Raw genomic sequence first — 22,139 nt, 5'->3', positions numbered from 1 at the left:
TTCCTACACAACGGTTACCTCATCTGGCATCTTTGAAAAGCTAAAGACGAAGAAAGGAAAAAAAATACACTTTTTGTGTCGAATTTTTTTGAATTCTTCAAGTAGTGAATGCACGATTGAAGATAGGCAGAAAGTGGTAGTAACCTTTTTTGTTGGAAAGTCGGGGAGCCTGCTTAAGGATCTATTGCACGCCCCCCCCCCCGTTCGATCCTCCGTGATAACTTTTTTCTTAAACGGGGAGTCCTTTTTGAAAATCAAATTTAGGCAAAAATGAGGGGAAAAAATCAAAATTTTACCAAATTGACCAAGAAAGCTGAAATTAGGGATATACCCTATTTTCGACATGCCAAATCGATTGGAAACTGTTTCAAACCGTTTTGAGCAGTTCTGGAGCCTCCAGCAGATTTTTGGAACTCGAAATTTCCACAAAATTTCATCAAAATGGAGTTGGAAAGCTGAAATGTATTCTGCAAACTAATTTCAATGCGCTACGAAGTACTGCAGGTAAATTTCAAGTCGTTTTGGAGCCTCCAGCGACTTTTTGAAAATTACTGGAGCCTCCAGCAGATTTCTGAAACTTTAAATTTTCACAAAACATCAACACCCTCTGAAGACGACTTCAGGTGGGTTCAAGTCATTTTGGTGCCTCCAGCGACTTTTTGAAAATGACTGGAGCCTCTAGTAGATTTTTGAAACTTGAAATTCCCGCAACATTTTACCAAACGAAGTTGGCAAGCTGAAATTTACATCTCAAACTAATTTCAATACGATATGAAGTCGACTACATGGTGATTTCAAATGGTTTTGAAGCTTCCAGCTACTTTTTGGAAATTTCAATTTTCCAAAAAACGCCATACGACTTTTCAAAAAGTTGCTGGAGGCTCCATAACGACTTGAAATCCATCAGCAGTCGACTTCGTAGCGTATTGAAATTAGTTTGCAGAATGAATTTTGACTTTTTCTATCTTCGTTTGACGAAGTTTTGAGAAAATTTCAAGTTTCAAAAATCTACTGGAGGCTCCAGTAATTTTCAAAAAATCGCTGGAGGCTCCAAAACGACTTGAAATTTACCTGCAGTTGACTTCGTAGCGCATTGAAATTAGTTTGCGGAGTAAATTTCGGCTATCCAACTCCATTTGATGAAATTTTGTGGGAATTTCGAGTTTCAGAAATCTGCTGGAGGCTCCAGAACTGCTCAAAACGGTTTGAAACAGTTTCCAATCGATTTGGCATGTCGAAAATAGGATATATCCTAAATTTCAGCTTTCTTGGTCAATTTGGTAAAATTTTAATTTTTTCCCTCATTTTTGGCTTAAAGATTTTCAAAAATTCACCAAAAATCGAAAAATGCACTTGAGCACTTGAAATTTTGACAGGTGATAAATTTTTGCCTGATCTTTCGATCTACCCTTTGCGGTTTGAAAAATTTTGTGCAAGCCCTATGCTGGAACGCAAAATCTGCGATTTTGGCTGACCTGTCAATCAAAATGGCCACCATTTTGTAAGTAGGGCCACTTTTTATTTAGTACAAGGGCTAGAAATGTTCCTCAGGACTCCCCGTTTAAGACAAAAACTATCCCGGGGGATCGACGGGGGGGGGGTTAACAGATCCTCAAGCGGGCTCCCCGACAGTGGTATCAAATTTGGATGGGAAATTTTGGGAGTATCAATGTTATTGTTACCTCATTTTCGCAAATTCAAACAGCTACATTTCATAATTCTCTTAAAAAAAAAAAAAAAAAGAAAACACAGAAACCTACAGCAATGGTGTTGGTTTCATTTTGTTTTGTGCAGAATGAAATTGCAGTTTCAGAAAACAAAATTGCATGCTCTCAAACTCTTTTCTTTTTTTATTATACAAATAGCTGTGCAAACTTGGAAATAGCTAATTCTCCACCAATGTTACCCCAATTCATTGGTACCTACTATCTAGACTTACCTATTTGTACACGTTCAGTCAAATTTCAACTCGTACCTACTTAATGATTGATCAGCTGGATGCAAAGATTTCATTTTTTCAACTCATTCGACGATGCAACGTGTGAGTACAGCAAAGATTTAATCGCTTACCAATTACGAACAATACAATATACAGTACATAGGTAGGTAGGTAGGTAGGTAGGTAGGTAGGTAAGTAAGTACAAGTTGTCTAAGGTGTTATGCTCAAAAGTTGGCATTTCGAGCATTTCAAGTTAGCGTAGCTTATGTTTTTATTGTTCGATTTTAGGTTTACGATTATTTACTCATATACTGGACTAGTAGTTTAATACCTACCTACCTTTACCTATCTTCTTATTACGGTCTTGGTCGAGAACACTGTAATGAAAAAATTTCGATTGAACTGTTCTTCAATTCGGTGGTAAATTTTTTCATTTTAAAATGAAAATTTGCGTACTCCGTGTTTACTAAGAGTAGATAGGTAAGCTACCTTCATTTTATATGCGGCGGAAATCAAGAGGATTAACGCTGCCAGCCTAATCGTTAAGATGATACAGCTCGTTATTGTTGGTATAGCCTATGTACGAGCATACAAAGTATTTTTATCTACACGTTAACGTAGGTACATACTACTTCTGTCTTTGATACATGCGCAGACGAATTTGTAATTTCGTATATACGGTTTTAAATTGGCAAGTTTTCGTCAAAAACAGTATGAGAATTTTTCATCGGTATAGCGCAACAATATGGTCGAAGCTATACGTAAAAGAAAAATCACGAATGTGTCTCCGTCTGCCACGTGAAACGAGTTCGTAATAATTTTTCGTAACGAGTGTATGGAATTTTTCTTTTTGAAATTATCTATAGTCTTGAGCGACCGCTGCCGCACATCGATAAGCCAAAGCCTATCTGTTTCGAATGTTGTTTACTGATTTCTCGTACTTTTTCGTTTTCTTTTTTTCTGTCTTTCTATCTATCCGTCTCTCTTTCTTACGTATTTTTTTTCCACTCTTACTTAATAACCAATTGAATAGGTACATACGTATAACCTGAATGTCATTCGTTTTATATCTTGCAAAGTTTTGATTCAACAGTTAGAGTTGCTAGATTTTTGATCTCGCGTGTAATTTTCGTTTTCATAACGTAAGCTTTGTCCGTCGGAACTCGCAATAAAACCGGAGAAATTTTTATACCGAGTAACAATAATAATTTTTGTTTCGCAGGTTGTTGAACTTTTCGCTGGCATCGGTTCTTGGTTCTTGCGCGAGCAACCATGTCGCTTAAATCGATTCAGATTACGTCTAGAGTGTTTGAGGGTCAAAAACCTGGAACCAGCGGTTTGCGGAAAGCGGTAAAAGTGTTCCAGCAACAACATTATACCGAGAATTTCGTTCAGTGCATTCTATCCGCTGTGGGTGATAGGTTAGCCGGATGTACGTTGGTAGTTGGCGGCGATGGTCGCTACTACAGTGCCGAAGCCGTCGACATCATCATTAAGATAGCCGCCGCAAATAAAGTAAGTTTTTAATACTTTTTTTAAGAACGTATTCTTATCATTAGTAATGTAATTAGGTATGGCTGTGTATCGCTATTTTCACGTAACTTCACTCCGTACGAATGTTATTTCGACTCCGAGTATACGTATAGTTTTCTCACTCTTACTCGTATTATTATAGGTGGCAAAATTGATAATCGGGCAGAATGGTATTTTATCGACTCCGGCTGTATCTTGCATTATTCGAAAATACCAGGTTATCGGCGGAATCATATTGACAGCGAGCCATAACCCCGGTGGCCCCGACAATGACTTCGGCATCAAGTATAACATCGAAAATGGAGGTAATTATGGTACATTTTTATAAAATTAATACGTAGCTACTAGCTATAGGATAGGTATAAGTACTTACTCAATAAAATCAGAAAGTATATTATCGTTGGCTCGTAACTCATCGATGCTTATTCGTTGACAGGACCCGCACCGGAAAACATCACCGACAAAATTTACGAACTGACGAAAACGATTCAGACTTATTCCATCGTGCCGGATTTGAAATGTTCGATAGAAAAACTCGGTACCTACGTATATAAAGTACGACGCGAGTTATTATCAATTAATTTATAGATTCATTTACGATTTATATCTACATATTACCGATGCTCGAACAAAAAAAAACTAAACAAACCGAACGTTTAAATGTTGACAGGTAGATGATTCTGATTTTACCGTACAAATTATCGATTCGGTGAACGATTACTTGGAATTGATGAAAACTGTTTTCGATTTCCCCAAGTTGCGAACTCTGCTTAATAATTCGCCGACGAACAAAAACTCGTTTCGAGTGCTGATTAATTCCATGCACGGAGGTGAGTGAAAATTGATCGTCTTTCGCTTCTCGATTGAAATTCAAATTTTGAATTAAATTACCGAATCGTACTTTACCTCTTGTTGTTTTACGCGGCGCAGTAACTGGTCCTTATGTGAAACGAATTTTTCTCGATGAATTGCAAACTGACGAAAAATCGATCGTAAACGCGATACCTTTACCCGATTTCGGCGGCGGTCATCCCGATCCTAATCTTACTTACGCGGCAGAGTTGGTCCAATCGTTGCAAAATGGTGACTACGATTTTGGAGCAGCTTTCGACGGCGATGGGGTAATTATTTACGCTGTTTTACGTATATTGCATTGCTTACAATTAATGTGAGGGGGTAAAAGGTAAAATGATATTGGGTAGGTGGAAGGGTGGGTGGATAGTCTGAACACTTTTTTCAATTTTCATAACCAAACTTGACTAAGTAGACTGAACTATACTCTGAAAAATTGACCTAAAAAAATTTCGAAGGGGGCTTTCAAAAATATATTTTTCTTAAAAGTTAAAACCCTACATTTTGGCGGGAAAATCTCACAATTTTCTGTACAAAAGAAATGAACGAACTACCGCTAAATAGAGCTGAACTAACGTAGGAACATATTATTGGGTATTGGGTATACTTGAGAGTATATTTCTCACCTAGTAAAATTTTAAAAAGAACAATTTGAACATCAATTTTCAATTTTTCAAACGAATTTCTAATTCTAGAAAAAATTCGGAAAATTTGAAAATGTTTTGAAAAAGTTGATAGCCGGTGCCTCCGCCATTCCCAAAGCCAAGTATACTTTCTCACTACAGCAGTGATGGAAAACTGAAACTGAAACTAAAACTGAAACTGGTTAAAAACTTGAACTGAAATGGAGAAACTGAAACTAAAACTGAGACTAGAACTGAAATGAGAAAAACTTAAACTGAAAACTGAAAACTTGAACTGAAAAAAATAAAACTGAAACTAAAAACTGAAAACTTGAACTGAAAAAAATGAAACTGAAACTAAAAACTAAAAACTTGAACTGAAATGTAAAAGTTTTGCCATTCACTGAATTTTGTCGACAAAATCATCAATCTATTCTCAAAATTTTAATTTTTTTCAAAAATTTTTGCCCTCGCTTCGCTCGGGCCAATTTGAATCTTTTCTTTCCAAAAAAAAGTAAAAAACATTGATGAAAATGAAATTTAGAAAAAGTTGAAATCAGAAAAACAGAATGGCGAATTCTCTCATTAAAATTGATATTCTTCTACTTTTTGAACTACAAATTATCCAATCTTTTGCCCTCGCTTTGCATGGGTCAATTTGATACTCTTCTCAGAAGTCAGAAGTCAGAGTTACAATTTCAAGAAAAACCTATTGAATTTGAAAAATGTTGAGATAAAAAAAAACAAAAAGAAAAACCTATTTTTTTTCCATTAAAATCGATTGATGTCGTTCTACTTTTTAAATCACAAATTTTCCAAAGCTGAAAACTTTTGCCCTCGCTTCGCTGGGGCCATTCAAGATGCTACTTGGGTCATTCCATGTCAACTCAACCAACGTTTTTGGGTCATGTCCTTCGATTTCGCTCAAATTTTTTTTACAATATCTACCCACCCAGTAAGTAAGAAAGCCGCAATCAGTTTGGTCCCAGCCCCCTCAGGGGGCGGATGGAGAGGCTTCTATTATTTTCAATACTTTGATCAAAACTGATTTCACAGTTCGAAAAAGCATTGAATTTAGAACTTTTCAAATATGTTGAAATTTTTGATCAAAACTGATTTCACAGTTCGAAAAAGCATTGAATTTAGAACTTTTCAAATATGTTGAAATTTTCAAAAGTTGAAAGTTGAACTTTCAATTTGAAAATTCAAATTTCAAAATGGCGCTGTAAGTGGGAGCTACCATTTAAAATTTTGAAAAAATTTCCATAGATGTACATTTTGATACTTTTTCGAAATATTTAGGTTTCGAGATGGCACTCCTTGACGGAGGGGGAGCATCTCCACCCCCAATTTTGGGTGAAACGTTCGAAAGAAAATCTGGGGCATGTGAAATATCGAATTGTATGTTTTCGGAGACGCTGAACACGAATATGACGTCAGATTTTTGGTAGAACCCCATCCACGGCCCACAGCACCTCCTCAAAGGGGGTGAAAGTTCAAAAATGCGTTTTGTTCGTGTGACACGTGGAATAATATGTTTTTGGTGACGCTGAACACGAATATGACGTCAGATTTTTGATTTGACCCGTCCACGGCCCCCTGCACCTCCCCAAAGCGGGTAACCCCAAAAAAAATGGTAACATTCGTGTGACACATGAAATAGTATGTCTTCGATATCGCTGAACACGAATATAGCCATAGTTTTTTAAATCGACCTCGCCTATGGCCCCCAGAACCTCCCCCAATAGGTAAAAGTCCAACAAAATTGTTGGTGGTCCGTGGATGAAGCCCAATCAAAAATCTGACGTCATATTCGTGTTCAGCGTCACCAAAAACATATTATTCCATGTGTCGCATGAACAAAACACTTTTTTGAACTTTTACCCCCTTTGGGGAGATGCTGGGGGCCGTGGATGGGGTTCTATCAAAAATCTAACGTCATATTCGTGTTCAGCGTCACCGAAAACATACAATTTGATATATCACATGCCCCAGATTTTCTTTCAAACGTTTCACCCAAAATTGGGGTTGGGGGTGCTCCCTCTCCGTCAACGAGTGCCATCTCGAAACTTGAATATTTCGAAAAAGTATCAAAATGTGGAAATTTTTTCAAAATTTTAAATGATAGCTGCCACTTACAGCGCCATTTTGAAATTTGAACTTTCAAATTCAAAGTTCAACTTTCAACTTTTGAAAATTTCAAAATACTTAAAAAGTTCAAAATTCAATGCCCTTTCGAACTGTCAAATCAGTTTTGATCAAAGTATCATAGTTTTGGAGGAATAATTTTTTGTCGGCAAAAGGACGATGCGATCTTCCTCCCAAGTATAGCATAACTTGTCTTTTCTTCGGCCCCCTCAGGCCCGGATTTTCTCTGCACAGCCCTGCATATTTATTCATACTTTTTGAGTTTGAAATGTTTGAATTTGAAATTTGAAGTTTTTGTTGCCAAGTAGCAAATTAGATTAATGTATGAAAAAATTCATGAAAGAAAATGATTTTTTTTTTCATTTCCTTTTGAACTTTAAGAAAAATTTTGAAAACTGAAACTGAAATAGAAAACTGAAATAAAAACTTGAACTGAAAAAAGCAAAACTGAAAACTGAAACTAAAAACTTGAACTGAAAAAAGTAAAACTGAAACTTAAAACTGAAAACTTGAACTGAAAAAAATAAAACTGAAACTAAAAACTGAAAACTTGAACTGAAAAAAATAAAACTGTAACTAAAAACTAAAAACTTGAACTGAAATGAAAAAGTTTTGCCATCACTGCACTACAGGGTATCGGTATCGCAAATTTCCGATGCCTCATACCAGGGAAGAAATATCCCCTTTCGAAATGAAATTTTAATTTTATTTTAAAAATTTTTTAAAATGTTGATATAAATAAGATATAAGTACTAGCGGGAACCCGTGTAACGGGTACTGGGGTAGAGTGAACCTGTGTACCCATGCATCCGTAAATGACTGAGGAACATGATATTATTATGAGAAACAATCAGTTTGTCAGTCATTTTGGAGCTTCCAGTGACCTTTTGGAAATTACTGGAGCCTTCAACAGACTATTCAGTACTCGAAATTGAATTTCCGTAAGTCTACTGCAGGTGGGTTCAAGTCATTTTGGAACCTCCAGCAAGTTTTTGAAAATTCCTATGGCCTGCAGCAAATTTGAGAAACTTGAAATTCCCACAAAATTTCATCAAATGGAGTTGGAAAATCAAAATTCACTCTGAAAACCAATTTCAATATGCTAAATGCTTTGAAGTCGACTGGACAATGGTTTCAAGTCGTTTTGAAGCTTCAAGCTATTCAAGCTAATTAGCTAAACCAATTCGTTTTATTTGGAACCTCAAGAGAAGAGGCTGTTTAGAAACACTGCAGTTTTTCAAAAAATGCCACAAATACCAACATTGAATCGCGAATCGAGTCCATTGAGTCCATCGTTGATTTTGAATCGGATTCAATTTTTTGGGTGAAGTGAATCGCGCCATTTGAATCCGATTTTTTTGCGGATCTCCCCATCTCTGCACCTCACCCAACAGTGAAAACCATGTTTCCCCATAAAATCAAACATCAGAATTCTTGAAAATCATTTTACCTCACCCAACATGATTCCTGATGTTTATCATTTAAAATCCTTTCACTAAATAAAATAATTTCCCCGTCAAATTAAATGAAGCACGAATTGTGGTTAGCTACCTAGGCTATTATTACCTATTTATAATTTTCGAAAATCATCTTATCTCACTCAACCATGCCTAATTTCCCCATCAAATAAAACTTGAATATGAATTGTGGTCATTAATAATTTTAAAAAACCATTACATCTCATTCAATCCCCGTCAAATCAAACACAAATCCTAATAGGTACCATAATTAATATTAATAATTTTTGAAAATCAGCTCATCTGACTAAACATGATAGATACACAAATCCTAATAGGTACTTAATAATTTTTGAAAATCAGCTCATCTGACTAAACATGATATTTCCCCATCAAATCAATCAATAATGACAATCATCAATCCTGGTAACATTAATTCATAGTAAGTAGGTACTTCTACCTACCTAATTAATGCATTTTTACTTAGAGTGATCAATCATAAGTTTTTTACTGCATTCCTCTCCTTTCCACATAACCTTCGAAAAATCATTGCAATAAATTTTTGAAAATTGTCTGACTGAAAATCGAACACCCTACTCTCCCCGTCGGCCCCGTCCCCCCGTCCCCCGTCAAATCAAAAATCAATAGCAATAAATTTTTGGAAATTGTCTACTAAAAAGCTGACATCTTATTTCCCCATCAAATCAAAAACAAAAATCAATCATTCTGGTATTTCTGGTAATTAATTTTTGAAAATCCTCTCACTCAACAGAGAAGAGTACATCATGCTTCCCTGTCAAATCAATAATCAATCCAGGTAATTCAATTCAAGTAGTTGAAATTTCGAATTGAAAAATATTCGCATTTTAAATATTTTCGAAAAATTCGAAAATGAAAAAAAAAAAAACTTGTTTGTGGGCACCTATTTCACGTACCTACTAAACGCTGTAAACAAACCAACGCTGGGTAACGTGAAAAAGCCAACATTTACATACTTTCGCTACTGGGGTTTGGATTTTTATATAATTAGATTATGTGATAAGTGATATGTAAATTAAATTCTTGGTCAAGCTGAATTTTAATTTTTTTTTCTGGCTATTGTTGCAGGATAGAAACATGATTTTAGGAAAGAAAGCTTTTTTCGTTACGCCTAGCGACTCGTTGGCCATTTTAGCCAGTCATTTGGATTGTATTCCTTATTTCCGTCAAACTGGTGTGAAAGGTTTAGCTCGAAGTATGCCTACTGGAGCCGGTGTTGACAGGTATGAAGTAATTTTACGCTGATTTTGTTTTCATTAGTACGTAACTTGTCCCAGTAAACAGTGGGTAAATTAATCTTGAAGTAGCTTGACTTCGCTGCTTGTAGTTTTGCTTGCCTTCAGAGTTCAGACTACTTAGTCGACGATGAAAATTTCAAATTTGGTTCATTGTACGTGCAAGGTACCTACCTACTCGTACTATCTACATATCAGGCATGAAATTCGATCACTTAAAAAGTGACTTAGTCATTTATTTCACTTGCAAGTCACCTTTGTCACTATTTCAGCGAAAATGGCCAAAAAAAGTGACTTTGGTCTGGTCACTTTTTTTTTAAATATTCGTCCTGTAAAAAAGAAAAAGTGCAAAATTTTAAGAAATGATCAATATTTTTCATAAAAATCCTTCATAATCATCATTTTAAAAAAAATTAAAAATCAACTGTTCAACATTAAATGTAAGACGATGCGATTGGATAGAGCCGATATTTTCCAAACCGCACAAAGGTAGATCGAAAGATCAGGCAAAAATTTCACCTGTCAAAATTTCTAGTGCTAAAGTGTCTTTTTGAATTCTTGGTGAATTTTTGAAAATCAAATTTTTAGGCCAAAAATGAGGGAAAAAAATCAAAATTTTACCAAATTGACCAAGAAAGCTGAAATTTGGGATATACCCTATTTTCGACACACCGAATCGATTGGAAACTGTTTCAACCTGTTTTGAGTCTTTCTGGAGCCTCCAGCAGATTTTTTAAACTCGAAATTTCCCAAAATCTTATCAAAATATGTACCTAATAGAGATGGAAAGTCGAAGTTCATTCTGTGAACTAATTTCAATACGATATGAAGTCGACTGCAGGTGGATTTCAAGTCGTTTTGGAGCCTCCAGCGACTTTTTGAAAATTACTGGAGTCACCAGATTTTTGAACTTTGAAATTCCCTCAACATTTTATCAAATGGAGTTAGCAAGCTGAAATTTACTTCGCAAACTAATTTCAATACGATATGAAGTCGACTGCATGGTGGTTTCAAATGATTTTGAAGCTTCCAGCTACTTTTTGGAATTTTCAAATTCCCAAAAAACGCCATACAACCTTTTCAAAAAGTCGCTGGAGGCTCCAAAACGACTTTAAACCCACCCGCAGTCGACTTCGTAGCGTATTGAAATTAGTTTAAAGAATAAATTTCGGCTTTCTATCTCCGTTTGATGAAATTTTGGGTAATTTCAAGTTTCAAAAATCTACTGGAGGCTCCAGTAATTTTCAAAGAGTCGCTGGAGGCTCCAAAACAACTTGAAATCCACCTGCAGTTGACTTCGTGGCGTATTGAAATTAGTTCGCAGAGTAGATTTCGGCTTTCCAACTCCATTTGATAAAATTTTGTGGGAATTTCGAGTTTCAAAAATCTGCTGGAGGCTCCAAAACTGCTCAAAACAGGTTGAAACAGTTTCCAATCGATTTGGCGTGTCGAAAATAGGATATATCCCAAATTTTAGCTTTCTTGGTCAATTTGGTAATCTTTTGATTTTTTTCCTCATTTTTGGCCTAAATTTGATTTTCAAAAAATCTAAAAAGGCACTTTAGCACTAGAAATTTTGACAGGTGAAATGTTTGCCCTATCTTTCGATCTACCTTTGTACGGTTTAAAAAATTTCGTCCAAGTCCTATGTTGGAACGCAAAATCTGCGATTTTTGCTGACCTGTCAATCAGAAGGACCGCCATTTTGTAAGTAGGGCCACTTTTTTTTGAGGACAAGGCTAGAAATGTTCCTTAGGACTCCCCCTTTAAGAAACAAATTGTCCCGGAAGATCGCCGGGGAGGGGGTGCAATAGATCCTTATGCGGGCTCCCCGACTAACATAATGTATACCTACTTTGCTCTCATTTCTCAAAATTTTGGTCACTTTTTTGCTATTTTTCAGTCACTAAAGTCACTAAAAAAAATTGAATAGTGGATTTCATGCCTAACGTAATGTTTTTCAACTAATTTGGATGATAATTTAAAAATTTAATTTACTGTATCCCGTCTTGAAGAAAAGCTCGTAGGAGCATTTTTCAAGACCCTGAGATGATCTTCCTCCGGCTTAACGCCACTAATGAAATATTTAACAAAATTTTTTTTACACCTACGTACGCTGTCACCTGGCTAGTTGTCTCTGCTTGTTAATTATGTCACTTTAAAAAAGAAAAAAAGTCGCACGAATCTTCTGTATACCTAAGGTGCTTTTACTGCCAGAACTTTTCTAATGGCATACTGAATACTGATTTTTGTTTTATTGCAGAGTTGCAAAAGAATTGAACGTCGAGGTTTTCGAGGTGCCCACTGGCTGGAAATATTTTGGCAACTTGATGGATGCTGGACGTTTGTCACTATGCGGAGAAGAAAGTTTTGGGTAAGTTACAACTACTAAACATAAGAGGTGAATGGCATTTTCCACCTATTACCTTCATTCGTAGTATACCTACCTACGATAATTTATCGGAATACAAGAATCACTTTTTATGTACCTGTAGGACTGGATCGGATCATATCAGAGAAAAAGACGGTATTTGGGCAGTATTAGCTTGGCTTTCTGTAATCGAATCGAGCGGAAAATCGGTTGAAAAAATTTGTCACGAACATTGGGCCAAGTTCGGCAGAAATTATTATTCTAGGTAAGCAATTTTACACTCTTCGTTTGAGACTCGACTCGTGGATTTTATCAAATTGATGATTTTTCATCTCCATTGAAGGTACGATTATGAAAATTGCGACGCTGATTCGTCGAAAAAAATGATGCAAGATTTAACAGCTAAAATCACCCAGCCTTCATTCGTCGGTGAAACTTTCGTCTCCGGAGATAAAAAATTTGTCGTTGCGAAAGCCGACGATTACGAATATGTTGATCCGATTGATCACAGTGTTTCAAAAAATCAGGTACCTACCTACCTACCTAACTACATACTTACATAAATTCAATGATTTTTCTTTTTCTTCTTCTAATATCTACGTAAAATTACAGGGTCTTCGAATCATTTTTACGAATGGATCGCGATTAATATTTAGATTATCCGGTACCGGAAGCAGTGGTGCTACAATAAGACTGTACATCGAAAGTTACGAACCTGCTGATGGGCAGATTGATTTAGACGCACAAGTAGCATTAAAACCGCTAATCGAGGTAATTTACTCAGTTGCAAATCCAATTACAAACTACCTACTTATTGTGTGAGTGTGAATGGTGTTGATTGGATTAACGTTTCGGTTTTCGATTTTCAGGTTGGTTTGCAGATATCTCAGTTGTCATCGTATACTGGTCGTCAGCAACCTACGGTCATCACTTAACTCGAACTGATAATATCACCTTTACTTTTATCATTTTCCCCCAAATAAATTATATTGTATTATTTTTAAGAAAAATTTCTTCCAAAAATGAATTAACTTTTTATTCGCGCGGAATATTCCTGTTTTTAATTGTTGGCGTCCACCGTGCTATATTCTCATTTTGTCCTTCGAGTGGTTTCGTACCTACATTTCAAATTAATCACGTTAAATAATTTTTCGGTTGAGGTAAATGCCAAAAGAAAACAAAAAAAACCTGGTCTAGACCTATGTATTGCCTATACAAAATGAAAATGAGTTTTCTGTCATCGTATGTTACATAAATCATGGAACTCGCTTCAAATCCAGCAATAGCCTCACGCTCGTTCATATCGTCTCCGAACTACCTACATAAGTGTTGGTAATAGGTTCAATCTACCTACCTGTACTTAATTATAAATGAGGAATCCTCAGCGTGGTTAATGAATGTGTTTAAACGCTAGTTTCTGCTGAATTAAATCGCTAATTCATTTTTCGAATGATTTCAAAACTATTCGAAATAAGTACCTACTATGTAAGTAAGATAGTCTAATACGCTCGTATGGAATGCATGTTTATATTGTCATTCTTGAGGGTGACGTAAGTACGGTTTTGTTAATTTTTAGAAGTTTGTATATTTTTTTGCGACATATTTCGCGAAAATTTTGTCAAGAAACCAGTCGATACTGCCATGTAGCTCGGAGTCAACTGTTTTTCGTCCTGAAAAAATGTGTTTGACTCGTTGTTTTGTATGTTGTTTTTTTAAGTATTTTTATTGTAAACTTAATAGTTTTATAATAATTATTTATTCGTTTTGTAATATGGGTTTCCAGTTTTCGAAATTGTGAAGGAGGGTTATTCGAGTTGTGGAAAAAAATTCAATCTAGCTCGAAGTCTGATTGCTATTTTGTACCTAATTTATTTAAGAAAATAAGACTCCGCTCAACTGCAGTCGTTGTTATAGGTTTAATTGCCAAATTCTTGGTTCTTTTTTAAAATGTTCTTGTTATCATTTTTAAATTTTAACCCGAGTAATAATGTAGGTATTAAATTACGTCTATGGTCGTTGTTTATTATTAGGTATAATTAAATTAGGGTTGTTCGAGTACTCGGTTCAGTTGAAAAAACCCGATAAACGAACTGGTCAGTCAATGGTTAGTAAATAAATTTCGTTTGAGTGATGAATTTTGAGGGCAAAAATGCAATTTTAGTTACATAAGTGACGCTGAATTTTTATGTGATTGAAGAACCAGCTCGTGTCCGGGTATTCGAACAACGCTGATTACACCGACCATTCATCTTATTGTTAGCTGCGTAAAATTATTGGTACGAATTATTTTACTTACTTACTACATGTAGGTATTCATGAAGTTACCTTAACTTGTAAGTAAATGTTGTGTAAGGTACATATTATTACAACAATTGTTTAGGTAGGTTACTACTTACATTATCATAAAAAGTATCTGTTCCATTGGTTACTTGAAACGATTTTTACCTAAAGAAATATAAGAATAATTCTTTGTTACCTGTTTTGCTTTTGTTCAAAGACTATGCAGTTGGTTATTAACTAGCTGTTTGCCTTTTATGCATCGATTACGGTTTTTTTAAAAAGCAGGGGTTCCCAAAGAAAAAAAATTGAAAATAATTATTTTGAATGCATTCTCAATATACAAAGAAACAAATTTCTCGTCTCATGTCGAATTCTTAAAATGGGTTGGTTGTCTCAACAGGACTATTTATAATATCAATTGAATTTTGTTACTCATTTCAAACATCAACCTGCATCCCACATGAAAATTTTTAAAAATTCAGCCCATCGTCAAAAGCTTCCTCGGGTGGAAAATTTTTCCAGAAAAAACTCCAGCCTTCATTCAACATAATAACTCGGCCAACGCAATGAGCACAGGAGCTGGGAATAAAATCAGGTAATTATGTAGGTAGGTATATGAAAAAGAGAGAGATGGAAGGAAAACGAGGTTGCAATGATGATGAGAATTTCGACCCTCTTGTAATATTTAATAGGATTTTGATAAAATCGCAGCGAAATTTGCTATTTTATGAATGTTTGACTAACGTAATTACGATGCTTGTCGAAAGCTTGATATCATGAATTACTAAACTCTCTACGCTGTTTTCTGCTCGTCTTTTAAAAATTTCGAATCGATCCGAATTACTTTTAATGATGTTCGAGTGCGTACCTATAATACAACTTGGAACCATTTCGGAGATATTTATTCGCTCAGTTAGTTATCGTCACTTGAAAGGTTTTTTCGACAAAAGCGCAGTTTTACTACACAACTCCCACCAGGATAATTTTAAAAAGCGTGGTACTTAACTTAGCATGGTGTACAATTGGTTGAAAATTTCTATACCAGGCTTAGGTACCTAATATGTAGTTCGATAAAACTTCTTAGGTAGGTACCTATAGTTGGAATTATTTGCTCTTGTTCTGAATAATAAATACTCCACTATACACAGGCACCTACCTACCTAATTATTTTCCATCCAAAAAGCTTTTTCTTTACAAGATTCGCGAAATGAAAAATATACCAAATTTGAAATAAAGGACAGCTTTTCTCATTCTCAGACGAGTGAATTGACAAGTTGTTTAGAACGTGCGTACGTTTGTTTTTATCATCAGCTATTTTTTTTTTTTTTTTTTTTCTTTTCCGAAGTAGAAAGTATAGACGATCCTTTGAAGGTTGTAAATTACTATACGAAGCTTATATCATTTTGCCTGGCTGATATTCGTTTATATGTGCGTAGGTACTTTTTATACGTATTGTTTAACTTCGTCATAAAATACTGTTTTTTTAAAACCATTTCGTTGAAATCCTTTTATCCTTTCTTTCTCTCTTTCCTCATCGTCTGTTATAGTGAAACAAAAAATGAAAACTTTTATTTTTATCGATGTCGTATATATGTACGGAGTGAGAGAGTTATGCTGAAAACGCGTTGAAGTGTTGGTTTTGTCTCTCCGAATTATATTTGGAAACTTTATCCTGAAAATTTCGTAACGTCTGAAAAAAAACTCGAGTTAAACAATAAAATATAATTCGAGTTGATTTTCAAGACGTTTAAGGATAAGATACGCTGCTCTGAAGAATTGATGAGTGGCAGGCAGCAATGTTTGCTGTAGTTTTCCATAAGTAGTGTACCGTGTTTTTTTCTTCTCTTTACACATTTCAAAACCTTATAGAAATGGTCAAGGCTAATTTCATTTATTCTGTCATATTTTTCACGCAGTTTATTTTTCTACATCAAATATTGCCAGAATTTCGAACATTGATTATTCCATTCGGAGTTTTTTGGTAATTTTTCCAACTTTGATCGCAATATCGAGACGTGTTCTTCGATTCAAAATTCAGTAAAAATCCATCCACATTTAGCCACCAAAGTTGTAGTGAAATATCAAAAAAATATCACAATATAGCTGAAGAAAATTAACTCGCCCCTTCATTTTCCAGAGTCTACTAAACTATTTACACTCGTGCATCAACTATTCGGATCCTATTTCGGAACACCCAGTACCTACACCTTAATAACCGCATTAATAACACGCAAGGTAGATAGAGCTACCTATACTGCAATCGAAACAAACCACACTTTCATTCAATTACCAAAAAATATGGCCAAACAGTGCGTGAAATTTAAAATTTACACCCAAAACTTCCTACACGGAGACAAGTAGTATTTACCATCGTTCAGTAGGTATTCTAGTTGAGTTACTTCCTCTTTCTTTATCAGCACACCGCACACGTAAACGCAACAATTCGCCAATAAGGTGTTTCAAAAATACCCTTCAAGCGTAGATAGATCCGAGTGACCACAGCATATATTGACTCGTTCATTTCTTCATCGCCAAAGTACATATGAAACCAAATCACGTTTGGAGTAAAAAAAAAAAAAGGAGAGTCGAAGCATTGGCCTTTTACCGAACAGCTACGCTCGATGAAGAGAAGAAGAAGGAGAAAAACTCGTGAAAACTGAAAAGTCTATAAAAAGAAAGTTGATGAAAGCGAATTTCTAAAAAATATACGAAAAACGTATTCTAAATTATAATACAACAACGCATCTACTATATATATATATACTTTAAAGCGCTGAAACGAAACAAACCCCTTTCCACACTCGGTTAATGAACACAAACTACTTTGCTACGAAATTACAAAACTTCCCAACTTGCTGTTTCATTCAACATGCTTCGGCCAACTAACTTTTTCTGCTGCGAGTAAAAAAAATTACCAACTTTTTTATATGTGATAACAATGTGAGCTGAGCAATATGAGTAAATTTGAGATAAATTTTTACTGCGAGCGAATACACTTTTTAAAATAGGTAGCCAACTTTCAAATTAAAATTTTATTTATAAAAAATGTGTTTCAATTTTTTGGTACATATTCGACTTTTTCTCAGCAATAACACCAAAAAAGTCAGTGATTGAAGAGAGAGTTGTGTCTTGCTTTAATAATCGTACTGAATTTTCAATCCGTTTTTCAGAGCAATCATTCTGGGGAAAATAATGAAGTCACCTTTTCATAAAAATTCGCAAATAGGTAACAACTAGATCATCTCATCTCAAGTCTCGAAGGAAACATATAAATTTGTATCATTTCCTTCCAAAATCTAAGAATAGAAATAAATTTGCAAATACCTACTTTCTCCCACTTTTTATAGTTTAGTGATTGATCTGTTGTGTTCTGAGATAGTTCTGAGGTAGGCTATAAGTCAGATGGGTGGTCTATTCAATACATATAAGGCACTTAGAATTATTTTGTCCCGGTGGCCGGTTTGAATATTCATCTTGATTCTTGTGTATTCAAAAACAGTGAAAAATTACCCAGAAATCTACTTTTTAGACCCTGGAGAGAGGTCAAATAGGGTTGGAAAGTTGAAACCTGCAAAAGGCACTTCATAAAGCAAAATCAATTCGACTACCTACTCTACTGGCTACTTCTATTATTTCCACAAATAAAAAAAAACGGGAATCAACTCTGAACTCACCTACAGTGAATTTTTCTGTTTTTTCATTTTCAGTCAGGAGCCCTGACGCCCTGACAGAAATAATTTTAATTTTTGGTCAGTTTTTGAAGTTATGTAGAAGAAATCGAATCGAAACAAAAACTAGGAAAAAATTAAAATGAAAAAACATCAACGCTACTGGCGCTCCTACACACATATTCCGTCCATTAAAAACGCTGCCACTCGTTTCTTCAACACAAACAAAAAAGCAACAACAAAAAACAAAAAAACGTCGCAAAGGAAAACAACACAATCGAGTCGTGCTTTTGCTTTTGCACAAAGGTACTGAACGTATTTTGTTTGCGATGCATTGAGTTTCAACAGTTAATTTTTAAAAGGCTGAACAGTTTACCATCTTTGTTAAAATGGATACGAGCACCACAACCGAAGTATGCGACGAGCCAGTGAATGAAACGAACGAAACTAACGAAACCGAAGACACCGAAGTAGCAGACGTTAAACAAAGCATTACCACAAAACCCTCGAGTATTTCGCAAAAGAAACAACCAGGTAAAACCTTTTAAAACTGTACCACTCGAAAACCACATGTTCAACATACCTTAACTCCAATCATTTCGGTTAATTACAGATCAATTATGCAATTGCCCCTTACATTGCGATAGAAAAATCGGCAAAGAGTGGAGAGAAAAAATCTACAAACAATTTGGCGAATTGGGTGATCACTCTTTGCAAAACTTATTCATACAGCGCCACATAAAAATTAAAAGTATCGCTAAACGCTTATGGGAAGATGAAATAATCGACAAAAAAATACAAAGAAGAGTAACCTGCAAATATCTCATTCCATTGACAGGATCGGTCAAAGAGTCGTACTCGTGTAAGTTAACACTTTACCGAAGTAACTAAAAAACACATTTCGATAGAATTGTAATCCGAACTTTTTTCTACAGATGCGAAAACCTTGAATTACGATTCGGCGAAATTTGCTATAGAAACAAATATTCCAGAGAACTCGCCGAAAACTGATTCTTCTACCAATACTCCTAACGAAACCACAGATAATGCGAAGGAAGCTTCTAAAGAACCGCAAACAAGTGATACCGAAATGAAAGAAATACCACATTGTAACGGCAACGCTGATAGCATGGAACATGACTCGACTATAGTAAATAAAATATTCGAAAATGGTATTGCGTCGAAAGAACTGCTTAACGGTACTGCTATGGAGCTAGATTCTACTGCAGAAAATGTAGCTTCTGAGAACGATTCTATAGTGAAAGAAAATGGCGATATTAGCGGTATGGAGCTGGATTTTACTGCTGCAAACTCAACTTTGGAGAACACTTCGTTCGCTAAAGAAAACGGTAACGTTAGCGGTATCAAGCCAGATATAGTTACAGAGAACAAAAATACTGCTGAAAACTCAACTTTCGAGAACACTTCGTTCGCTAAAGAAAATGGTAACGTTATCGGTATCAAGCCAGATATAGTTACAGAGAACAAAAATTCTGAAAGTGGTTCTTCGACGAAAGAAACCAATATCTCCGACGTGAACAGCCCATCGAGTTTCAACGACAACGAAAGTATTAATACGATTGATGGCGAAAATAACATCTCGGAACTCGAAAATAATACTCCGTGCTTGAAAGTGAAATACGTCGATGTGTGTCAGAAAGCTTTTATGAATATGTACGGTATTACTGAAAAACGTATACGATGGCAACGAGAAAAATTAATCCTAAGGTCTCGTTACTTGGCCGAAAAACAAAAAAAAGAGCTGGAAGAAATGGATCGAACGCTTTCATTGGCTCGCAGCTTAGGAGCAGGATGTCAACCATTGTTTGCAATTATGGAAAAAAATTCCCAATTCAAGCATTTATCCGAGCAGTTACTCATCGCCATTGAAGATGACGTCATGTTGGTAAATAATTTTTTTCATAATCAATTATGGAAACCAGAAGACATCATGAACAAATCAATGCACTTTTCTACTACTTTTGATTCTTGTGAGACTGAATGTGATTAAACGTAAAACTAACGGGCTTTATACGACTGGAGGTAATGTTCTCCGTCCACCTCTCATGTTATTTTATTTTTCGAAGAATACCTACGCGGATAATATTTTCCTCATTTGTGAGCTATAATTCTTCAATTCCTTTTGTTTGTACTTTCTTTTTCATATTTTTTTTTTTACTATTTTTATACTATTTTGTACTTTTTTTTAATAAAAACATTTCTTATTTTTGAGTCCAGCGAAGTTTTTATTATGATTTCTACGAATCAAGAAATTTTCCAAGGCCGAAATATTAAACAATTCAACAGACGACTGGGAAATTTTTCAGAAAAGATTACTATAATACAGAGACGACACGAAAATAACGCGAGAATTTACGAGCAGTAAGACTGAAAGATTTAGCTAACAGACTGTACGTAAAATGAACTCGTTACTTTTTCACATTTCATGCATTAATTTTATCAACAAATCAAAATTCTTGAAATTTTCCTTCCGCATAATTTGAAAAGGACGAAAATTACCATCGAAAAATTGAAACGATTCTTCGACCAAACCAATTTTATCTAATAAGGAAGTAAGTAGGTACCTACTTCGAAAATGGAAATAATTCAGGATGTTCAAGTAAAAAATGATGACTTCCATTTACCTACTTTAATCTCACAATCAAATTGTAAGAACTCAGATTTCTTGTTATAAATATGATTTTATTGATTTTCAATTTGAAAAAACTAAAGGTAATGATTTGAAAATATTCACGTACGCGATGGCAGTTGACCTTACTTAATAATTCTCAATGTAGATGGCTTCTAGCGATCGAACTTGAATTTACTCATCCTTTCTAGTTTTTCGAAGTACATTCGCAATAAAGTGACAGGATTGTCTAGTTTGCTGATACATAGCTGGACGATTCAATCCTTCGGAAATTTGTTGAATAGGTACTTATGAACGTATTCTTCGTATTCGTGAAAACTACGCTGAAGCCATTGCAAGATAAAAAAGCCTGAACTTTTAATTTGAAAAAAAAAACGTGTTGAATTGTTAGGAAAATGACTACGTATATTTAGAGTAAATTCTGAATGTGAAGGTATTAAATTTCCGTAAAAGAACGCCAAATTATTTGAAATTCAAACCGAGAAAACTACTGAAAAACATTATTAATTTAACATTGCGTGAACCAATTATGTACTAACTACTAAGCATCAATTTGCAATATTGCAATAAATTATAACTGAAATAGGTAGTTAATTTTCTAATATTTAATTTCAAAATTCAAATCAAATCGTTATCATACTAAGGAAAGCAACTACACAGACAGAGTAGGACAGTCAATCTAGGTCTCTAGGGAAAGCAACTACACAGAGTCAACCTAATCGGACTGCTGCGCGGTGTATGAGGCGAAAGTTGCACTTTGTAAACATTTTCAACGTCGTCAACGCCAAAGTTGCCAGTTTACTGCTTGCTGTTAAGAACCATTCATTCAGCATGAATTTCTTTAGAATTTAATTCAATATTTTTCTTTTGAAGGACTAAGGGCCGGTTTCTCAATCGTCGGTTAGCGGCAATTTAACTGCTGACTAGTCTAACCAACAGTTAACACGTTCCCCAATTGTTTAGTAGTTACTAACCAGCGATTTCTGGTGTCAAAAATTAACACAGCCAGTCAATTTTTGACACCAGAAATCGCTGGTTAGTAACTAATAAACAATTGGGGAACGTGTTAACTGTTGGTTAGACTAGTCAGCAGTTAAATTGCCGCTAATCGACAATTGAGAAACCGGCCCTAAATGTAATTCCGGAGTTAAATGTAGACGAAAAAATATGTTACCAGTGTAGTGATGAATGCTTAGTTGTTCGGAAGCTTGACTCTGAAATTAATAATATGTATTTTGCTCAAAATCCATCTCGAAGACCCACATGGTTTTTGCTGTTGTTTTGAAGCGTTGAAGGGTAGAAGTAACTATAAAAAAGAACTTACAATCATTATTCCAATTCCGA

At 35.2% G+C, this 22,139-nt stretch overlaps 3 protein-coding genes across 4 annotated transcripts in view; 2 read left to right on the top strand and 1 right to left on the bottom strand.

The window, feature by feature from the left end:
- Positions 1-22,139, bottom strand: part of LOC135831202 (uncharacterized) — a 572,431-nt gene that overhangs the window by 518,308 nt on the left and 31,984 nt on the right. Inside the window, exon 1 of one of the 2 annotated variants that reach the window (XM_065343510.1) lies at positions 3,846-3,913. The exons of the other annotated variant lie outside the window; for it this stretch is intronic. The gene's annotated coding sequence lies outside the window, so the exon portion shown is untranslated. Of the gene's footprint in view, positions 1-3,845; positions 3,914-22,139 lie in introns of those variants that run through there. 2 annotated transcript variants of the gene reach the window in all.
- On the top strand, positions 2,670-14,672 carry Pgm1 (phosphoglucose mutase 1). Its single transcript, XM_065343513.1, has 12 exons — positions 2,670-3,081; positions 3,162-3,454; positions 3,615-3,777; positions 3,909-4,027; positions 4,143-4,302; positions 4,403-4,593; positions 9,660-9,814; positions 12,090-12,200; positions 12,322-12,462; positions 12,541-12,724; positions 12,810-12,968; positions 13,067-14,672. Exons 2-12 carry the CDS (start codon positions 3,212-3,214, stop codon positions 13,130-13,132), a joined length of 1,692 nt encoding a protein of 563 aa, XP_065199585.1. The 5' UTR covers positions 2,670-3,081; positions 3,162-3,211; the 3' UTR covers positions 13,133-14,672.
- LOC135831173 (uncharacterized) lies at positions 18,394-20,377 on the top strand. The gene is made up of 3 exons (XM_065343471.1): positions 18,394-18,679; positions 18,759-19,007; positions 19,081-20,377. Exons 1-3 carry the CDS (start codon positions 18,535-18,537, stop codon positions 20,154-20,156), a joined length of 1,470 nt encoding a protein of 489 aa, XP_065199543.1. The 5' UTR covers positions 18,394-18,534; the 3' UTR covers positions 20,157-20,377.

This window comes from Planococcus citri, chromosome 1 (genome assembly GCF_950023065.1).
Source record: "Planococcus citri chromosome 1, ihPlaCitr1.1, whole genome shotgun sequence".
Lineage (NCBI taxonomy): Eukaryota > Metazoa > Arthropoda > Insecta > Hemiptera > Pseudococcidae > Planococcus > Planococcus citri.
The sequence above is the reverse complement of the archived record's forward strand: the minus strand, read 5'-3'. Positions and strand labels throughout refer to the sequence as shown.